The 13,335-nt window shown below is 43.4% G+C and overlaps 1 protein-coding gene across 2 annotated transcripts in view; it reads right to left on the reverse strand.

Annotated features, from left to right (window-relative positions):
• CNTNAP5 (contactin associated protein family member 5) overlaps positions 1 to 13,335 on the reverse strand; it is an 804,456-nt gene that overhangs the window by 262,787 nt on the left and 528,334 nt on the right. For both annotated transcript variants that reach the window (XM_043576518.1, XM_043576517.1), the window contains exon 12: positions 10,777 to 10,896. In XM_043576518.1, coding sequence (XP_043432453.1) covers positions 10,777 to 10,896 — 120 coding nt within the window. The remainder of the gene's footprint in view (positions 1 to 10,776; positions 10,897 to 13,335) is intronic.

The raw sequence follows: 13,335 nt of genomic DNA on the forward strand, positions 1-13,335 counted from the left end.
CTCTAAAAAATAAAATAAAATAAAATAAAATAAAATAAAATAAAATAAAATAAAATAAAATAAAGCAGTGTGTGAGTTTGTAAGGGAGGGTGTGTGAATGAACGAATAAGCAAATAAATGAATGAAAGTCACATTGCAATCACCCTCCCCATCTTTTGTCCTGAGCCTTCTGTTCTCATCCACATGGTCAGAGTCAACTGGCCATGCTAAATGGGTGTGTGAAAGGAATTTCTCTAAGTGCTTGTTAAAATTCTTGGCAATTCAAAGGTGACAATGCTTTAATTTAAGGGTAATGCTACAGCTTTATGACTTAGTAGTTTTATTTAATGGCCCAATTTAGCAGGAGATTATGCCGTCTGCCACTGGCCCAGAGAGACCACTTTAAAGCTCTCGCCTTGGACACAAGCAGATATGCTCCTTGGCTTCACCTAAGAGACCAGCCTTCTGGAAGTCCTAGGAGCCCTCTGAAGTCGCCACACCTTGGTGGACAGCATAAGATATCAAACAGGGACAGAGACACTTACAAAAAGTTTCCTTCTTCTAAGCCGTGGAACTGCCATGTTTCATCAGCTGAAAACAGTCCTTCGGAAAACACTTAATTTATAAAAAGCAAACTGTCCCTCTGAAATATAAGCAACAATGCAACTATTATTCCAACTGATTAAACCGCTAGTGAGCCACGGCATATATGTCACTCATGAGTGAGCCTGAGTGGACACATTTCCAAGGAAAGGGGAAAGAAGAGGAGAAAGTCCTATGTTTCCTCCACCACCTGCTCGGTGTCAGTCACTCTCCGACATTCTCTAAATGTTAACTCATTTAACGGAGTACACACCAATCACAGAAAGCTATTAACATCACCCTTCATATACAGAGAGGGGAAGAGAGATACAAAGAATGAGGGCCTTGCGCATGGTCCCAAGACAATAAGTATAACAGATATTAATTATAATAATCTGAAGGATGTAAGAAGCACCAGGAATTGTTGTAAGACTTTCAATTAATGCATATGAATGCACATACCCTCATAGCCATGCCCTTCAAGATCGGCAGTCATGAATAAGGAGCTTGGGATTTGCACAGGTAGAAGAGGACAGGGATGGGAAGCGACGGTCAGACCTGTGCTTTCACAAGATCCCTCTAGCTGTTGTGTGAATTATGAATCAGACTGGGGAAGGCTGAGGACATGGGTGGTTTTATTTATTTATTTTGAGAGAGAGAGAGAAGGAGAGAGGGAGAGAGAAGCAAAGAGAAAGAGGGAGACAGAGAATCACAAGCAGGCTACGTAACATGATGAGCTGAGCCGAAAACAAGAGTCAGATACTTTACCGACTGAGCCACCCAGGCACCTGTGAGTGTGTGTGTGTGTGTGTGTGTGTGTGTGTACAACAAGGACATGAGATTATAAACTTTGTGGACTTGAGAAACCATATCATTCTTCTTAAAAGCTTATTTATATATTTTGAGAGAGAGAGAGAGAGAGAGAGAGAGAGAGAGCGAGCACAGGGGAAGGGCAGAGAGAGGAGAGAGAGAATCCCAAGCAGGCTCCACTGTGTCAGAGCAGAGTCTGACACGGGGCTTGATTTCACAAACCGTGAGACCATGACCTGGGCTGAAATCAAGAGCTGGCCATTTAACCTACTGAGCCAGCCAGGCACTGCTGGGGGACCATATCTTAATCATTTCTATATCCTCACTGCCTGGCCCAGAGCAGACAAGCAATGCATAGTGATTCAAAGTCCTAGAGGAGAGTGTACGTCCCAGGCCTTGGGACCCTCTGGTAAGACACACAGCGTACCTAGAAGGAACAGCTTTAAGTCTGCTGGATATACTTGGGATCTTGTTTCTGTAACTTGCTAGCCTCATTAACATATTTGCAAAGCAAAACCAATTCCAGTTACTTTCCAGTATTGCATCTGGAACTAGCCCAGTAGCCAGCAGATATGCAGCACAACTGTATGAAGTCTGTAATCGAATGACAATTTTTTTGGCAGCTATATTTCTGTAATGACGGCTATCTAACTTATGATGAGAGACAAACTTGAGAACCTGAGTCTCGATTGTTCCTGTAGACGACTTTGGCAGGGAAGTTAATACTTCCTTTTTTTGTTGTGTGTGTGTGTGCCTGTGTGTGTATGTGTGTGTAAGAAGTGGAGTGTTTGGGGTAGAAGCCTGAAGGGGAATGCCAATAGGAGGCACGAGGACAGAACTTTATTATAGATGGGCAAGTCATCAACAACTAAATTTTACCTCTCTTTAGTGTAAAATCCAGCTGCCGAAAATTACCAATGTACTAAGCAAATCAGGGAGAGATAAATGTGCCATAAGTTGGTTCTATACAATGTCATAGGTAACTCTTATTTCCTAATTTCCTATATACTTACAGACCTTTGTACAGTCCAGACACAAACAGTAAACTCTCTGGCATTGCTCTAACTTCAAAGCGAGGCCGCGAACTGTTAGACCTAACTGAATGGATGCATTTCTTTCTTTTTGTCAACAGTCTGGATGATAATCTATTACCTGCAATCACACTGCACAATTATGTGCAGGAATATTAGAGAGACCTCAATTGCAGCTTCTCTACCTACTCCATTATGCATGCTTTGATGAGTTTTAATGAAAACAGATCCTGCTGCCAAAGAAGGGAGAAACAGAGCATCATAATAATGAGAGTGATAAGACATGGCGACTTGTAAGGTGGTTTGCAAATGGATTATGAGCTGTTTGAGAATGAGAAACAAGTTTTGCTTTAGAGATTTGACTAAACATTCCTTGTAAATTCCTTGCAATGGCTGATGATTGCCGTGCAGGTCTAGATACATGAAATTGGTATTGTATTCATCAAGAGAGAAAATCAATGCGTTTTTGTTACTGGTTTTAAACAAACAATTTTGCATATCCGTATACAATTGTACTGTACAAAGGAAAAACTGTGTGTGCCTGGGAAACATCTTTTAACATGTTGACAAGGTATCCTGTTAACATTAAACATGGCACAATGGAAGCTACATAGAATGAGTGTAAATGTCAAGTTCTAAAGAAAATCTTGTTGGAATGCCTCACCTTTCTAGTTCTGCTTTATAAATACTAGAAGCTTCCCCTCAGAAATGCTACCTCCAGGTTTCTCGAGCCTCAGAAATCTCATGACTCCTGCAGAAAGCAGCACAGACTTTATCGCTGGCAAGGGTGCACACCTATCTTTTACAGCTAGTAGGAGTGTACAGATACCATCTATACTAGGACAGCAGTGAGGGAGAATGAGGGCGTGATTAATAATTACACCAGGGTATTTGGTTACCCTATTTCATGACCATCTACTTTTTGAAACTAGGAAGTTCTCATATATATTATAATCCTCAAATGAACCTTTGAAGGCAGCCATTTTTTATCATCTCCATTTTACTGATAAGGAAACCAAGGTCCAGAAATGCTAACCGACTTGTCCAAGGTCACACAGCTGGAATATGCTGGCACTAGAATTTAAATTCCAATGTGACTCCAACACATGTGCTACCCCCACTGGTCATTCCCGTATTTGAAGATAAGAAGGGATTTGGGGAAGGCTATCAATGGGAGGTCTTGGAGGCAATGGGGAACAGTTGGGCACAGGTACTCTTGGATTTGTAGAAGATGTTCCACATAGTAGAAATGAGTCAAGCCCACTTAAATCAGACATTGAGTCAGTATCCACAGTTCCAGACTGCTATTGATTTAATAGGACAGGACCTTAATCTAAGATAAATTAGGGGAAGTGGGAAAGCAAAAAGAGAAAAGGTCAAAATTAATCTTTAATTTGGCTGCAATTTCTCAGAGTTCCATTTACAATGAGCTCATTGGAGCATGCACAAAGTAGAACCAGGATTCATCATACTCTGTCCCTAATTTTCCATCAAGGAGCTCACAGATCCATAGGAACACACAAGTAAACACTGATGTTTATGATGCAGTATGGTTGGCATCAGGATGGAAATACAAAGAAATGAGAGGAGAGCACAGAGTGGGAGCACCCAAAATACAGGTACGTCAAGTCCAGTTGTCCAGAGAAACAGAGCCAATAGAATATGAGTATTAATATCTACTTATATCTATATATAAGTCTATCATCTATCAACCAATTAATCAATTTTAAGGAATTGGCTCACAAGATCATGGAGGCTTTCTTTGTAAGTTCAATGTCGGTAGGGTAAACCAGAAGGTTGGAGACCCAGCAAAAAGTTGCAGTTGGAGTCTGACGGCCATCTGCTGGCAGAGTTTCTTTGTGTTTGTTGGAAGTCAGTCTCTGTTCTACTTAGGCCTTGAACTAATCAGATGAGGTCCATCCGCATTTTGGTGGGTAATCTGTCTTATTCACAGATCACTGATTAAAATCTTAAACTCATCTAAAAAAAAACACCCTAACAGAAATGTTAATGATAATTACTGACCAAATATCTGGGCACTACGATCTAACCAAGCTGAAACATAAAACTAACCATTGCACTGAGGGAAGAAGGAAACATCTGAGAAGCCTCCTTCTCCTATCTTCCAACCCTAAGTTCTTGCACAGATTCCTCAGATATTCACTGATTTCAACTGCTTTCTGTGCCCTTCTCTTTCTCCATTCCTATCTTCTCCTTTGTACTGATCCCAGTGCCCAGAACTCTCTCACTTCCTGATGGCTTCTAACCCGCCCTGCAAGCCCACCTTACATGCATTTTCATCCAGTAAACTAGTTCTGAGTCTGCCTAGATTACTTGTTGTGTTAAATGCCCTCCTACATACTTGCCCAATTAGACTGACACAGCCAAGCATGATCACAAACTTCACATCATTGGCTAAAATTACCCACATTCAGGCCAGGAAAATTTTAACACCAGGTAGGTAGTGGTATGGGGCCCAGGTCTCCATTTTAACCAAACATTACATTTTAGTATGCCATGGTTTCTCCTGGTGTTCTATATGTCCTTCAGTAATTCACCAACTGAGTGACTTAGCAACTTTTAATCGATTACTTCTCTCTGTCTCTTGTTCATGTGTGTTTCTTTCATTCATCTTAACCTCACTCCCATTCGGCCCACAAAGGGAGGTCCTATCTGCTTCAGGTTGGAATCTATTGAACAAATCCATGTTTCATATATTTGCACGCTTTGTGGGTTTCACTGACAGCCCTCTGCCTCACTGCCATCCTTGATCCTTGACGAATTCTAATCATTTGTTTCCCCAACCTTCTTTACACAGTTCCTTAAACAGGCTACCATGGGTATTTTCCATTTGCCCTGCCAATACACCCTCTCTCCTTCTGCTGCCTTCTCTGTGCCCAGGAAGGCGGCTGAAAAACATTACATCAGCAAGCGCTCTTGCCTTCTGAATTCTAGCTGGGTTGTCCGTGGAGACATGGGAAACAGACTGGTAGGACCAAGGGGAGATCGAGGTCATTCCCCAAGCTCTTTGCTGGCTATTCCCACACAAGAGGCCATAGTTCTTTCAACCTCTCCATATGCTGCTCTCCTTCCTACTCCAGCAACTCTCCCTCTCTTCACCTCCCTGGGCCTGAGGGTGGGAACAGCCCCTCTGTTACTAGCTCTGTTCTGTGGTCCCCTTCCCATAATTTCCTTTTGTAGGCTCACACCTTTGTAAACAGTCCCTAATCTGAGCAAGCCCTCTGAGAGATCCACTGTCCTCAATATAAAGGAACAGTGCTAACACCTACGAATGCTCTGAGGATGGCATCCTGTGGCTGGTGTTCAGAAAGTAGTTCATCTTTCACTCAGAGACATTTAACTAGTCTGACATGCTCAGTAACTGTCTATAATAAAACATTCCTTCTCTTCCCCAGAATTGACGCAGTAGATTTCCTCACTGGGAAACTTTCGTTCAGATTACGGACCTGCAACAGCTTTTGCTTATCCCTGCTCAAGTAAAACTGATCCTTTCCTATTCATGCAATTTGATTAGTTTTTCAGTGTTCTAAACTTGTGACTCATCTTGGTGAGTTTTGTGGCCCCCACAAATATGCAGGCTCGAGACCCTTGAACTTTGTTCCTGACATTCATTTGCTCTTCCTGGAAATGCCCTCTTTCGTCTCTGCTTCTGGCCCGTTAGTGCTCCCCCTCCAGGTATCAGAAACATGCATTGCCTGCCTGCCCAAAAACCCTTCCACTCCACAAGAGGCTGGAAGAACACGATACACTTCCTGTCATTATCCTTATATTATAATTTCCACTGTGTCTGCTCCATGATTAACCTGTGAAGGAGACTGAAATGATACCATTAGGGGTAGAATTCTGTCCTCCTGAAATTCTAACCCTCGGCACCTGCGAGCATGACCTCAGTTGGAAATAGGTTCTTTGCAAATGTAATCAACTTAAGATGAGGTCATACTCCATTAGGAGGGGTCCTAATCCAATATGACTGGTGTCCTATTTATAAGAGGATACATGAGAGGAGAAAGTTACCTGTGACTATGTCACACAGAAGCAGGGTGACAATCGCTGGGAGGCAGTCACTGAAGGCTGCTGCTATGGCCTAGGAATGCTCAAAGGTTGGGTGAGCCAGCAGAAGCCAGAAGAACCAAGGGAGGATTCTCCCCTACAGGTTTCAGAAGTAGTGTGGCCCTATAGCACCTTGATTTTGGACTTCTAGCCTCCAGAACTGTGATGCACACACTTCTTGGTATTTTTAAGCCACTCAATGTTATAGCAGCCAAGAGAAGCTGATGCAGACACTATTTTGTATCCTTGGCAATCTGCACAGTGCCTGAAATGTGCAAATGTACACTAAGCTGAACTGAATGGTAAATCATATATAGAGATGTTAGAAGTAGCCCACATGTGCATTCCTGCAGAAGCTTCCTCTTTATCTTCCTCATCTATGATTTGACTCAACACTCCATCCAAACAGTGGCCCTTCCTTCTCTCCTACCCACTAGCTCCGTGGTGAACTGGCTTGGAACACAGTATGAGGGATGGCAGGCACAGGATCAAAATGTGTAGAGGTTCAGATACAGTCCACTTTATACATAAATCTAATCGCCCCCTTAGGTTACTCCCATACATTGGCATACTGTCCCTGTGCAGAGATTATGCTGCCATCCAGTGAACGGGGCAGTTACTCTGTGAGCATCTGGGAGGTCATCTCCCCAAGATCACCCTGTCCTAGGTGAGATGCACAGACTTAATCTCCCGGGAGGGGTGAGGCACCACCTTGCCATTAGGAAAGGGAGCTCATGCCCTCCCCTGCCCAGGGTACATTGTAAAGAGAGATGTATTTTGGATTCGAATTTCCTGTTTTCCAAGACGAAAATCTGTCCCTCTTCACTTTCATGACATTTGTTTGCAAGTATCCATAGACTTCTTAGGAGAAACGTCCCCTTTTCAGTTGAACCTCAAATGATCTCTCATGGAATTCTAAATGAGGAAGGCCTGTGAGACCACCTGGCCCCAGATCCTTATTTTAGGATCCCAGACCTTATTTATGGACAAGTAGGCCAGGGACACTCAGCTGACTAGCACAAGGTTCCCTGCCTTCCGGTGTCATTTACACTCTCTGGGTTACCCCAGTAATGCTGCTGAAAAGTGCAGAGAACAGCAACTTTTTGTTTTCAGAAACCGGATCCTAAGCAGAATGAGTCTCCCCTCCACCCTACCCCACCCCTGTTCAGTTCTCTTGGTTCTCGCTGTCCATTTCCTCTCTCCCTTCTCCTGGACCCTCCTTTCCCTGGACCCCTTTGTCACATTTTTACAGGTGTTACAAATCACTCATAGTTAAGAACATTTAGCATGTATAAATAAAAAAAAATGTATGTGATCATTATATTTACGTTTTTAGAAATGTCAAATATGAGAATTACAGAATTCAGCTTGTGCCGAGGTTTGCTTTTATTTCTATAGTTCTTTTAGAAAACAAAAACAAAAGCAAAACCTCTATGTTTTGCAACTGCACATAACCAAAAACCGTATGTAAAAGAATTGCCTGATCAGGGATAATCAAGCCTATCCATTCCCGAACACAACTCTGAGGTCCTGATTCCTTCAGTATCACATCAGCAAAATAGCAACCTTTAAATACAAGTGAAAATTCATCTTTAGCCATTCTTGGACAAAACATCCTACAGAAGCCCTGAGAGAAATGTTTCCAATGAGAGGCAGGGAGCTCCATGTAAATGAGACCTATGAATCAATGACACCCTTTGTGTCCCTGAACTCGCATTAGTTTGAAGAGTTTAAAAATTTAAAGCTACACTTAATGTATATATTTTATTTTCAAAATATTTTAATGGCATGGGGCGCCTGGGTGGCTCAGTCGGTTAAGCGTCTGACTTTGGCTCAGGTCATGCATGATCTCATGGTTTGTGGGTTCAAGCCCCGAGTCAGACTCTGTGCTGGCAGCTAAGAGCCTAGAGCCTGCATAGGAATCTTTGTCTCCCTTGCCCTCTGCCCCTCCCCCATTCGTGCTCTGTCTCTCTCTCTCTCAAAAATAAATAAATGTAAAAAAAAAAAAAATTCAGGGGCGCCTGGGTGGCTCAATCAGTTAAGCGTCCGACTTCAGCTCAGGTCATGATCTCACACTTTGTGGGTTCAAGCCCCTCGTTGGGTCCTGTGCTGACAGCTCAGAGCCTGAAGCCTGCTTTGGATTCCGTGTCTCCCTCCCTCTGCCCCTCCCCTGATCATGCTCTGTCTCTCTCACTCTCAAAAATGAATACATGTTAAAAAACAAAATTAAAAAATAAATTCAAAATATGTAATGACAAAAAGGAAAGTTGATGCTTGATTTTAAAATATATATTTAAAAAACAGATACATCCACAGAAGAAATACACATACACATTCACAGAAAAAAAAATCCCAAGGAAATCCTAACAATAGAGTACCAACAGCAGTCTCTGGGTTGTGGCTGAGGGGTCACTTCAACATTTTCTTGATACGTTGCTTTTCTCCTTAAATTTTCTATAATTAATATTGATTTACTTTATAACAAAAATTGCATCACTGTGTAAAGCAAAACATAAGCAATACAAGTATCCAATTAATGTTTTAGTGATATAAATTATTACTGCACCAGAAGGTTTTGTTTGCTTCCTGAGTCTTGACTATTAGCTCCAGTATTTATGACCTCGAGAAAGTCATGAAGTTCTCATCTTCTCTTTCCTTCTATGTAAGACAGAGGTAAAAATATCTACCTCGGATTTTTATGGTGAGGAGGGAAAGAGATGGTATTGGTAAGCTCTCAGTTCAGCTCCCGAAGTTGGTCGGAGCTGAGTGACCACACCTGATCTCTCAGCAGCAGGAACCACTCTCCTCGTCCTCACTCTTCAGCTAAATCACTTCCTCCATTTTTTGGTAAAGTGTAGACCGGGGACAACTTGCATCGGAATCACTTACGGGGCCCAGTAAAAGGGCGTTTACTAATTTCGAATGTCCTCAGCTAGAAAGTCTGTATTCTTAGCAGGAACTGCTGGAGATCCATTTGTTAATTACATTTGGAAAATAACCAAGATCCAGGGAGAAAACTAGCTCCAGGTTAGCCCTATAGGTTACCATAACGATGAAAAGAAAACAGTCCCACGGTTTCTAATTATATTATGGGCTAGTTGGGAAGCAGTTAGCATACGTGCAGGTTGGAGAGACGCACTAAGTGTTAAGGAAATGCAAGGAAATGCTTCTAAATCCGTGTAAATAGCATCTTTTGCAGAAAAACTTTGGTCGTTTGCATCCAGATGAACAAATTGCAAAGTGCCTATAATCACCATTTTTGCAATGGTTTGCTTGCATTTCTACCTGTGATATGCCCGGCATTTCTCCTGATATTCCTGCCTCATAAATGAGAGTGGCTGTATCTAATTTCTCTGCATATCCTCCGTGCCAAGGCCAGTCTGCGGCTACAGAAGGAGCTCAGGGAATGTGCTTGCCTTGTTGCAGGGACGCCTGAGGCCTGACGACTCAATGAGCTTTAATAGCCCCTGCTTTTCTGCTTTATTACATGATTCTGTTGTCATTTCCAAAGGCCAGTGCTCGGAACAAACACACACAACGCATATGCGCCAATGAGTGACCCTCACGATGGTGAGGGTACTTGCACTGCTGAATTTTTAAGAAACTATTACATCAGGTTTGGGCTTTGTGGAATTATTTTGCAGAATAAGTTAGTGATCATAGATTGTTTCTAAATCCGTGCAATAATTGATTCTTACTATGTCTTTCTGCACTTTAGGAAGGAGTGGCTGGGAAAATGCAAGTAATTCACTTTTCTTGTTGGGCATCTACTGGGTAACTAGCCTTGCTGATTCCTCCAATACTCATGATTGTGTCTAACCTTCAACTCTGGGAGGAAGGAACTACTTTGCCCATTTCACTGATGAACAACTGAGCCTCAGAGAGCATACGGGATTCACACCATCCCCGGGGCCAGACATGAATCACACTTCCCCACTTCCTGAGTCAGGGTTCTCTATTGATTTTCAGGTTTGCTTTTGGTTTGTTTAGTTGTTTTTTTTTTTTTTTCCTTTTCTTTCTGCTCTTGAGTTTTAAAAGAGAAAATGTCCTTGGCAGGGTCTACAGAAAATGCTTCCTGGTTAATTCTAGGTTTGGCGGAATGTGATTAAGACCATTAAGTCTTCCTCTCCTATGAAAGATAATCCAGCTGCTAATTGCTATTATTTACTTAAACACCATGCCCCCCACACCTGAGGTTGGCTCTTTAAATTTTTATTTACACAGGTCCCCTTCCAGTGGACTCCCCTGTGCTGTGTACCATCAGGTAGCTCGGTTAAGCCTGAGTGGGGACTCTGCCCCTTACCTGTGATATTGCAGTACACTTGGAGGGGTCCCAGCGGCCCGCTGCCATCGGAATCGATGTAGAAGAAACCAGCCGTGTTCCCTTGGTGCCTGTATACCTCGCAGGATTGCTCGTAGAGGGCTGGAAAGACACAAAGACAGCAGAGATAAAGCTTTGCTTGGCTCTACATATCACTCTGGAGGGATCGGTACCTCCTACCTATATCTACTTTCAGTGTCGGTTCCTCCCGCTTCTATAGCCCCGATTCCCCCCTCCCATCAAGTCCTAACAAACCAGTGTCCCAATACTGATGGAGTTGAGCCTCCATTCACCCGAGCATTTATTCACTTATTCTTCCAAATGGCTCAGAGGTTACTTCCTCCAGAAAGTCTCCCCTTCACTCCTCTGTGGCCCTTTTCTCTGCTGACGTCTGTGCCCCTCCTCTGTGCCCACACAGTGGACTGAGCTAGGATCACCATACACTGTTCTGTCTTCCCCAGTGGTCACAGAAGCTGGAAGAGCAGTGCTGTCTCAGGCTGTGTTCTAGCACCTGGCACAAGGCCACATGCACAGCAGGACTTCAAAAATGTTTGATTAGTGGATGAAAAACTGAATGAATACATACAGTCATGTCTTTTTTTATTAACAAAATAACACTGTCTTATTTCTACACAACGAGAGCTCGGCACAGTACCTAAAACAGAGAGCAGGTGTCCAGTCAGGTTTAGTCCATTTTGACTTAACAAGCACTCACTAAGTTCCTAAGATGTGTCAACAGCACGGTTGCCATGTGACCACAGACCCTGAATGAGGCAATCAGTCTGTGCCATCAAAAGCACACAGAGAGAAGCTGTGGCCGTAGCCACAAAGGTGTTTATGCACACAGAGAGAGGCAGGCACGGGGGCCTGGAGATGGGGTACTCGGACCAATATGCAGATAGGAGAAATTTATAAATCTCATTACATCAACATGAATGGATTCGGTGGTGTGTAAAGGAAGCATCTGCCGTCTCATGCATGAGAATGTGGAATGTCGTCTGATGTTTTAGACACGATGGCATAGCTCAGAGCAGCAGGTACATATCCAATTATGTCATCCTTCCACGCTTAACACACTTCAGTGGCTCTCAACAGCTTTAAAGATATAGCACCAACTCCTCACCTTAGCCAGCGTGCCCCTGTGACTAATGCCCCATCCCAGAAATACGAAGCTGCATTTTGTCATGATCAACTGTGAGGGGGTTCTCAGGTAATTCATTACCAATAAAGTTCTAAAGCTTGAGAGAATGTGACTTTTTATAAATTAGAGTGAATTCAAGGTTATCCTTGTACCCATATAATTCTCTCTTGCAGTCATGCACCCTTTCCGAAGCAGAGGTAAGTGGGGGAGTCTAGTTTGCATCGTACACACTGAGCGTAACGTACAGCTTATTCATGTTTGCCCCAACCTAACACACCGGAGTGTGCGACACACGTATGAAAGTCAGCTCTTACGTGAGTTATCCCTCCTGGCCACTCCCACACATCCAAGATGGCAGTGGTGTCAAAGGAGGTACTGTTTTCCCATTCAGGGTAAATTCCATGCAGGCAACATACAAAGGTTACATAGCGGTTAAGAACACGAGCCCTGGAATCGAATTGGGTGGTTTTGCATCACAGGGCTACCACTTAGACTTACGTACTTAGGCTTACCACTTACTGGGAGAAGCCACTTCTCCTATGGCAGGCAACCTTGACGATAACTCATCTTATCCACACCCTTAGCTTTCATGTCTTGTTCCTGATTTCATGCCCTCCCCTTAAGTGTGGGCTGGACTTACAGATGTGCCTCTAACAGAATATGACAGAGGTAGCATCTGTCATTACCAAGACTGGACTTTAAAAAGGCAGTGGCCTCCATCTTGGGTGTTCTGGGATCGCTCTCTGTCAGGGAAGTCAACTGCTGTGTCCCGTGGCCGCCCTGGAAAGAGGACCCCCGGAGTGAGCTTGGAGGCTTTGGGCATGCCATGTGAGTAAGCCCTGAAACAGATCTCCACAAACACCAAGATGACTGCAGCACTGGCTGACATCTTAATTGCAGCCCTGTGAGAGACTGAGCGAGAACCACCCAGAGAAGCCCAAGGGCCCAGGGAAACTATGAGGTAATAATGTTTGCTGTTTCCAGATGCCAAATTTTGTTATAATTCATTACACAGCAGTAGATGGCTAACAAACTCCCAAAGCATTAATTTTCTCATGGAGCTACAGGTATAAGAAAGAGCCTGCCTCATACAACTAGTAAGGATTCGAAGAGATACTCATAACATAACCACAAGGCTTGTTAGGCAAAACCAACATGTCTTGCCTCCCTTCTGTGCGGAGATGATGACTTTCTAAAAAACATTTTTTTACACGTTTATTTATTTCTGAGAGACAGACAGAGACAGAGTGTGAGCAGGGGAGGGGCCTAGAGAGAGGGAGACAGAATCCCAAGCAGGCTCCAGGCTCTGAGCTGTCAGCATAGAGCCTGATGGGGGGATCAAACCCACAAACCGTGAGATCACGATCAGAGCCGAAGTCAGACGCTTAACAGACTGAGCC

Source organism: Prionailurus bengalensis, chromosome C1 (assembly GCF_016509475.1).
Source record: "Prionailurus bengalensis isolate Pbe53 chromosome C1, Fcat_Pben_1.1_paternal_pri, whole genome shotgun sequence".
In the NCBI taxonomy this organism is placed as follows: domain Eukaryota; kingdom Metazoa; phylum Chordata; class Mammalia; order Carnivora; family Felidae; genus Prionailurus; species Prionailurus bengalensis.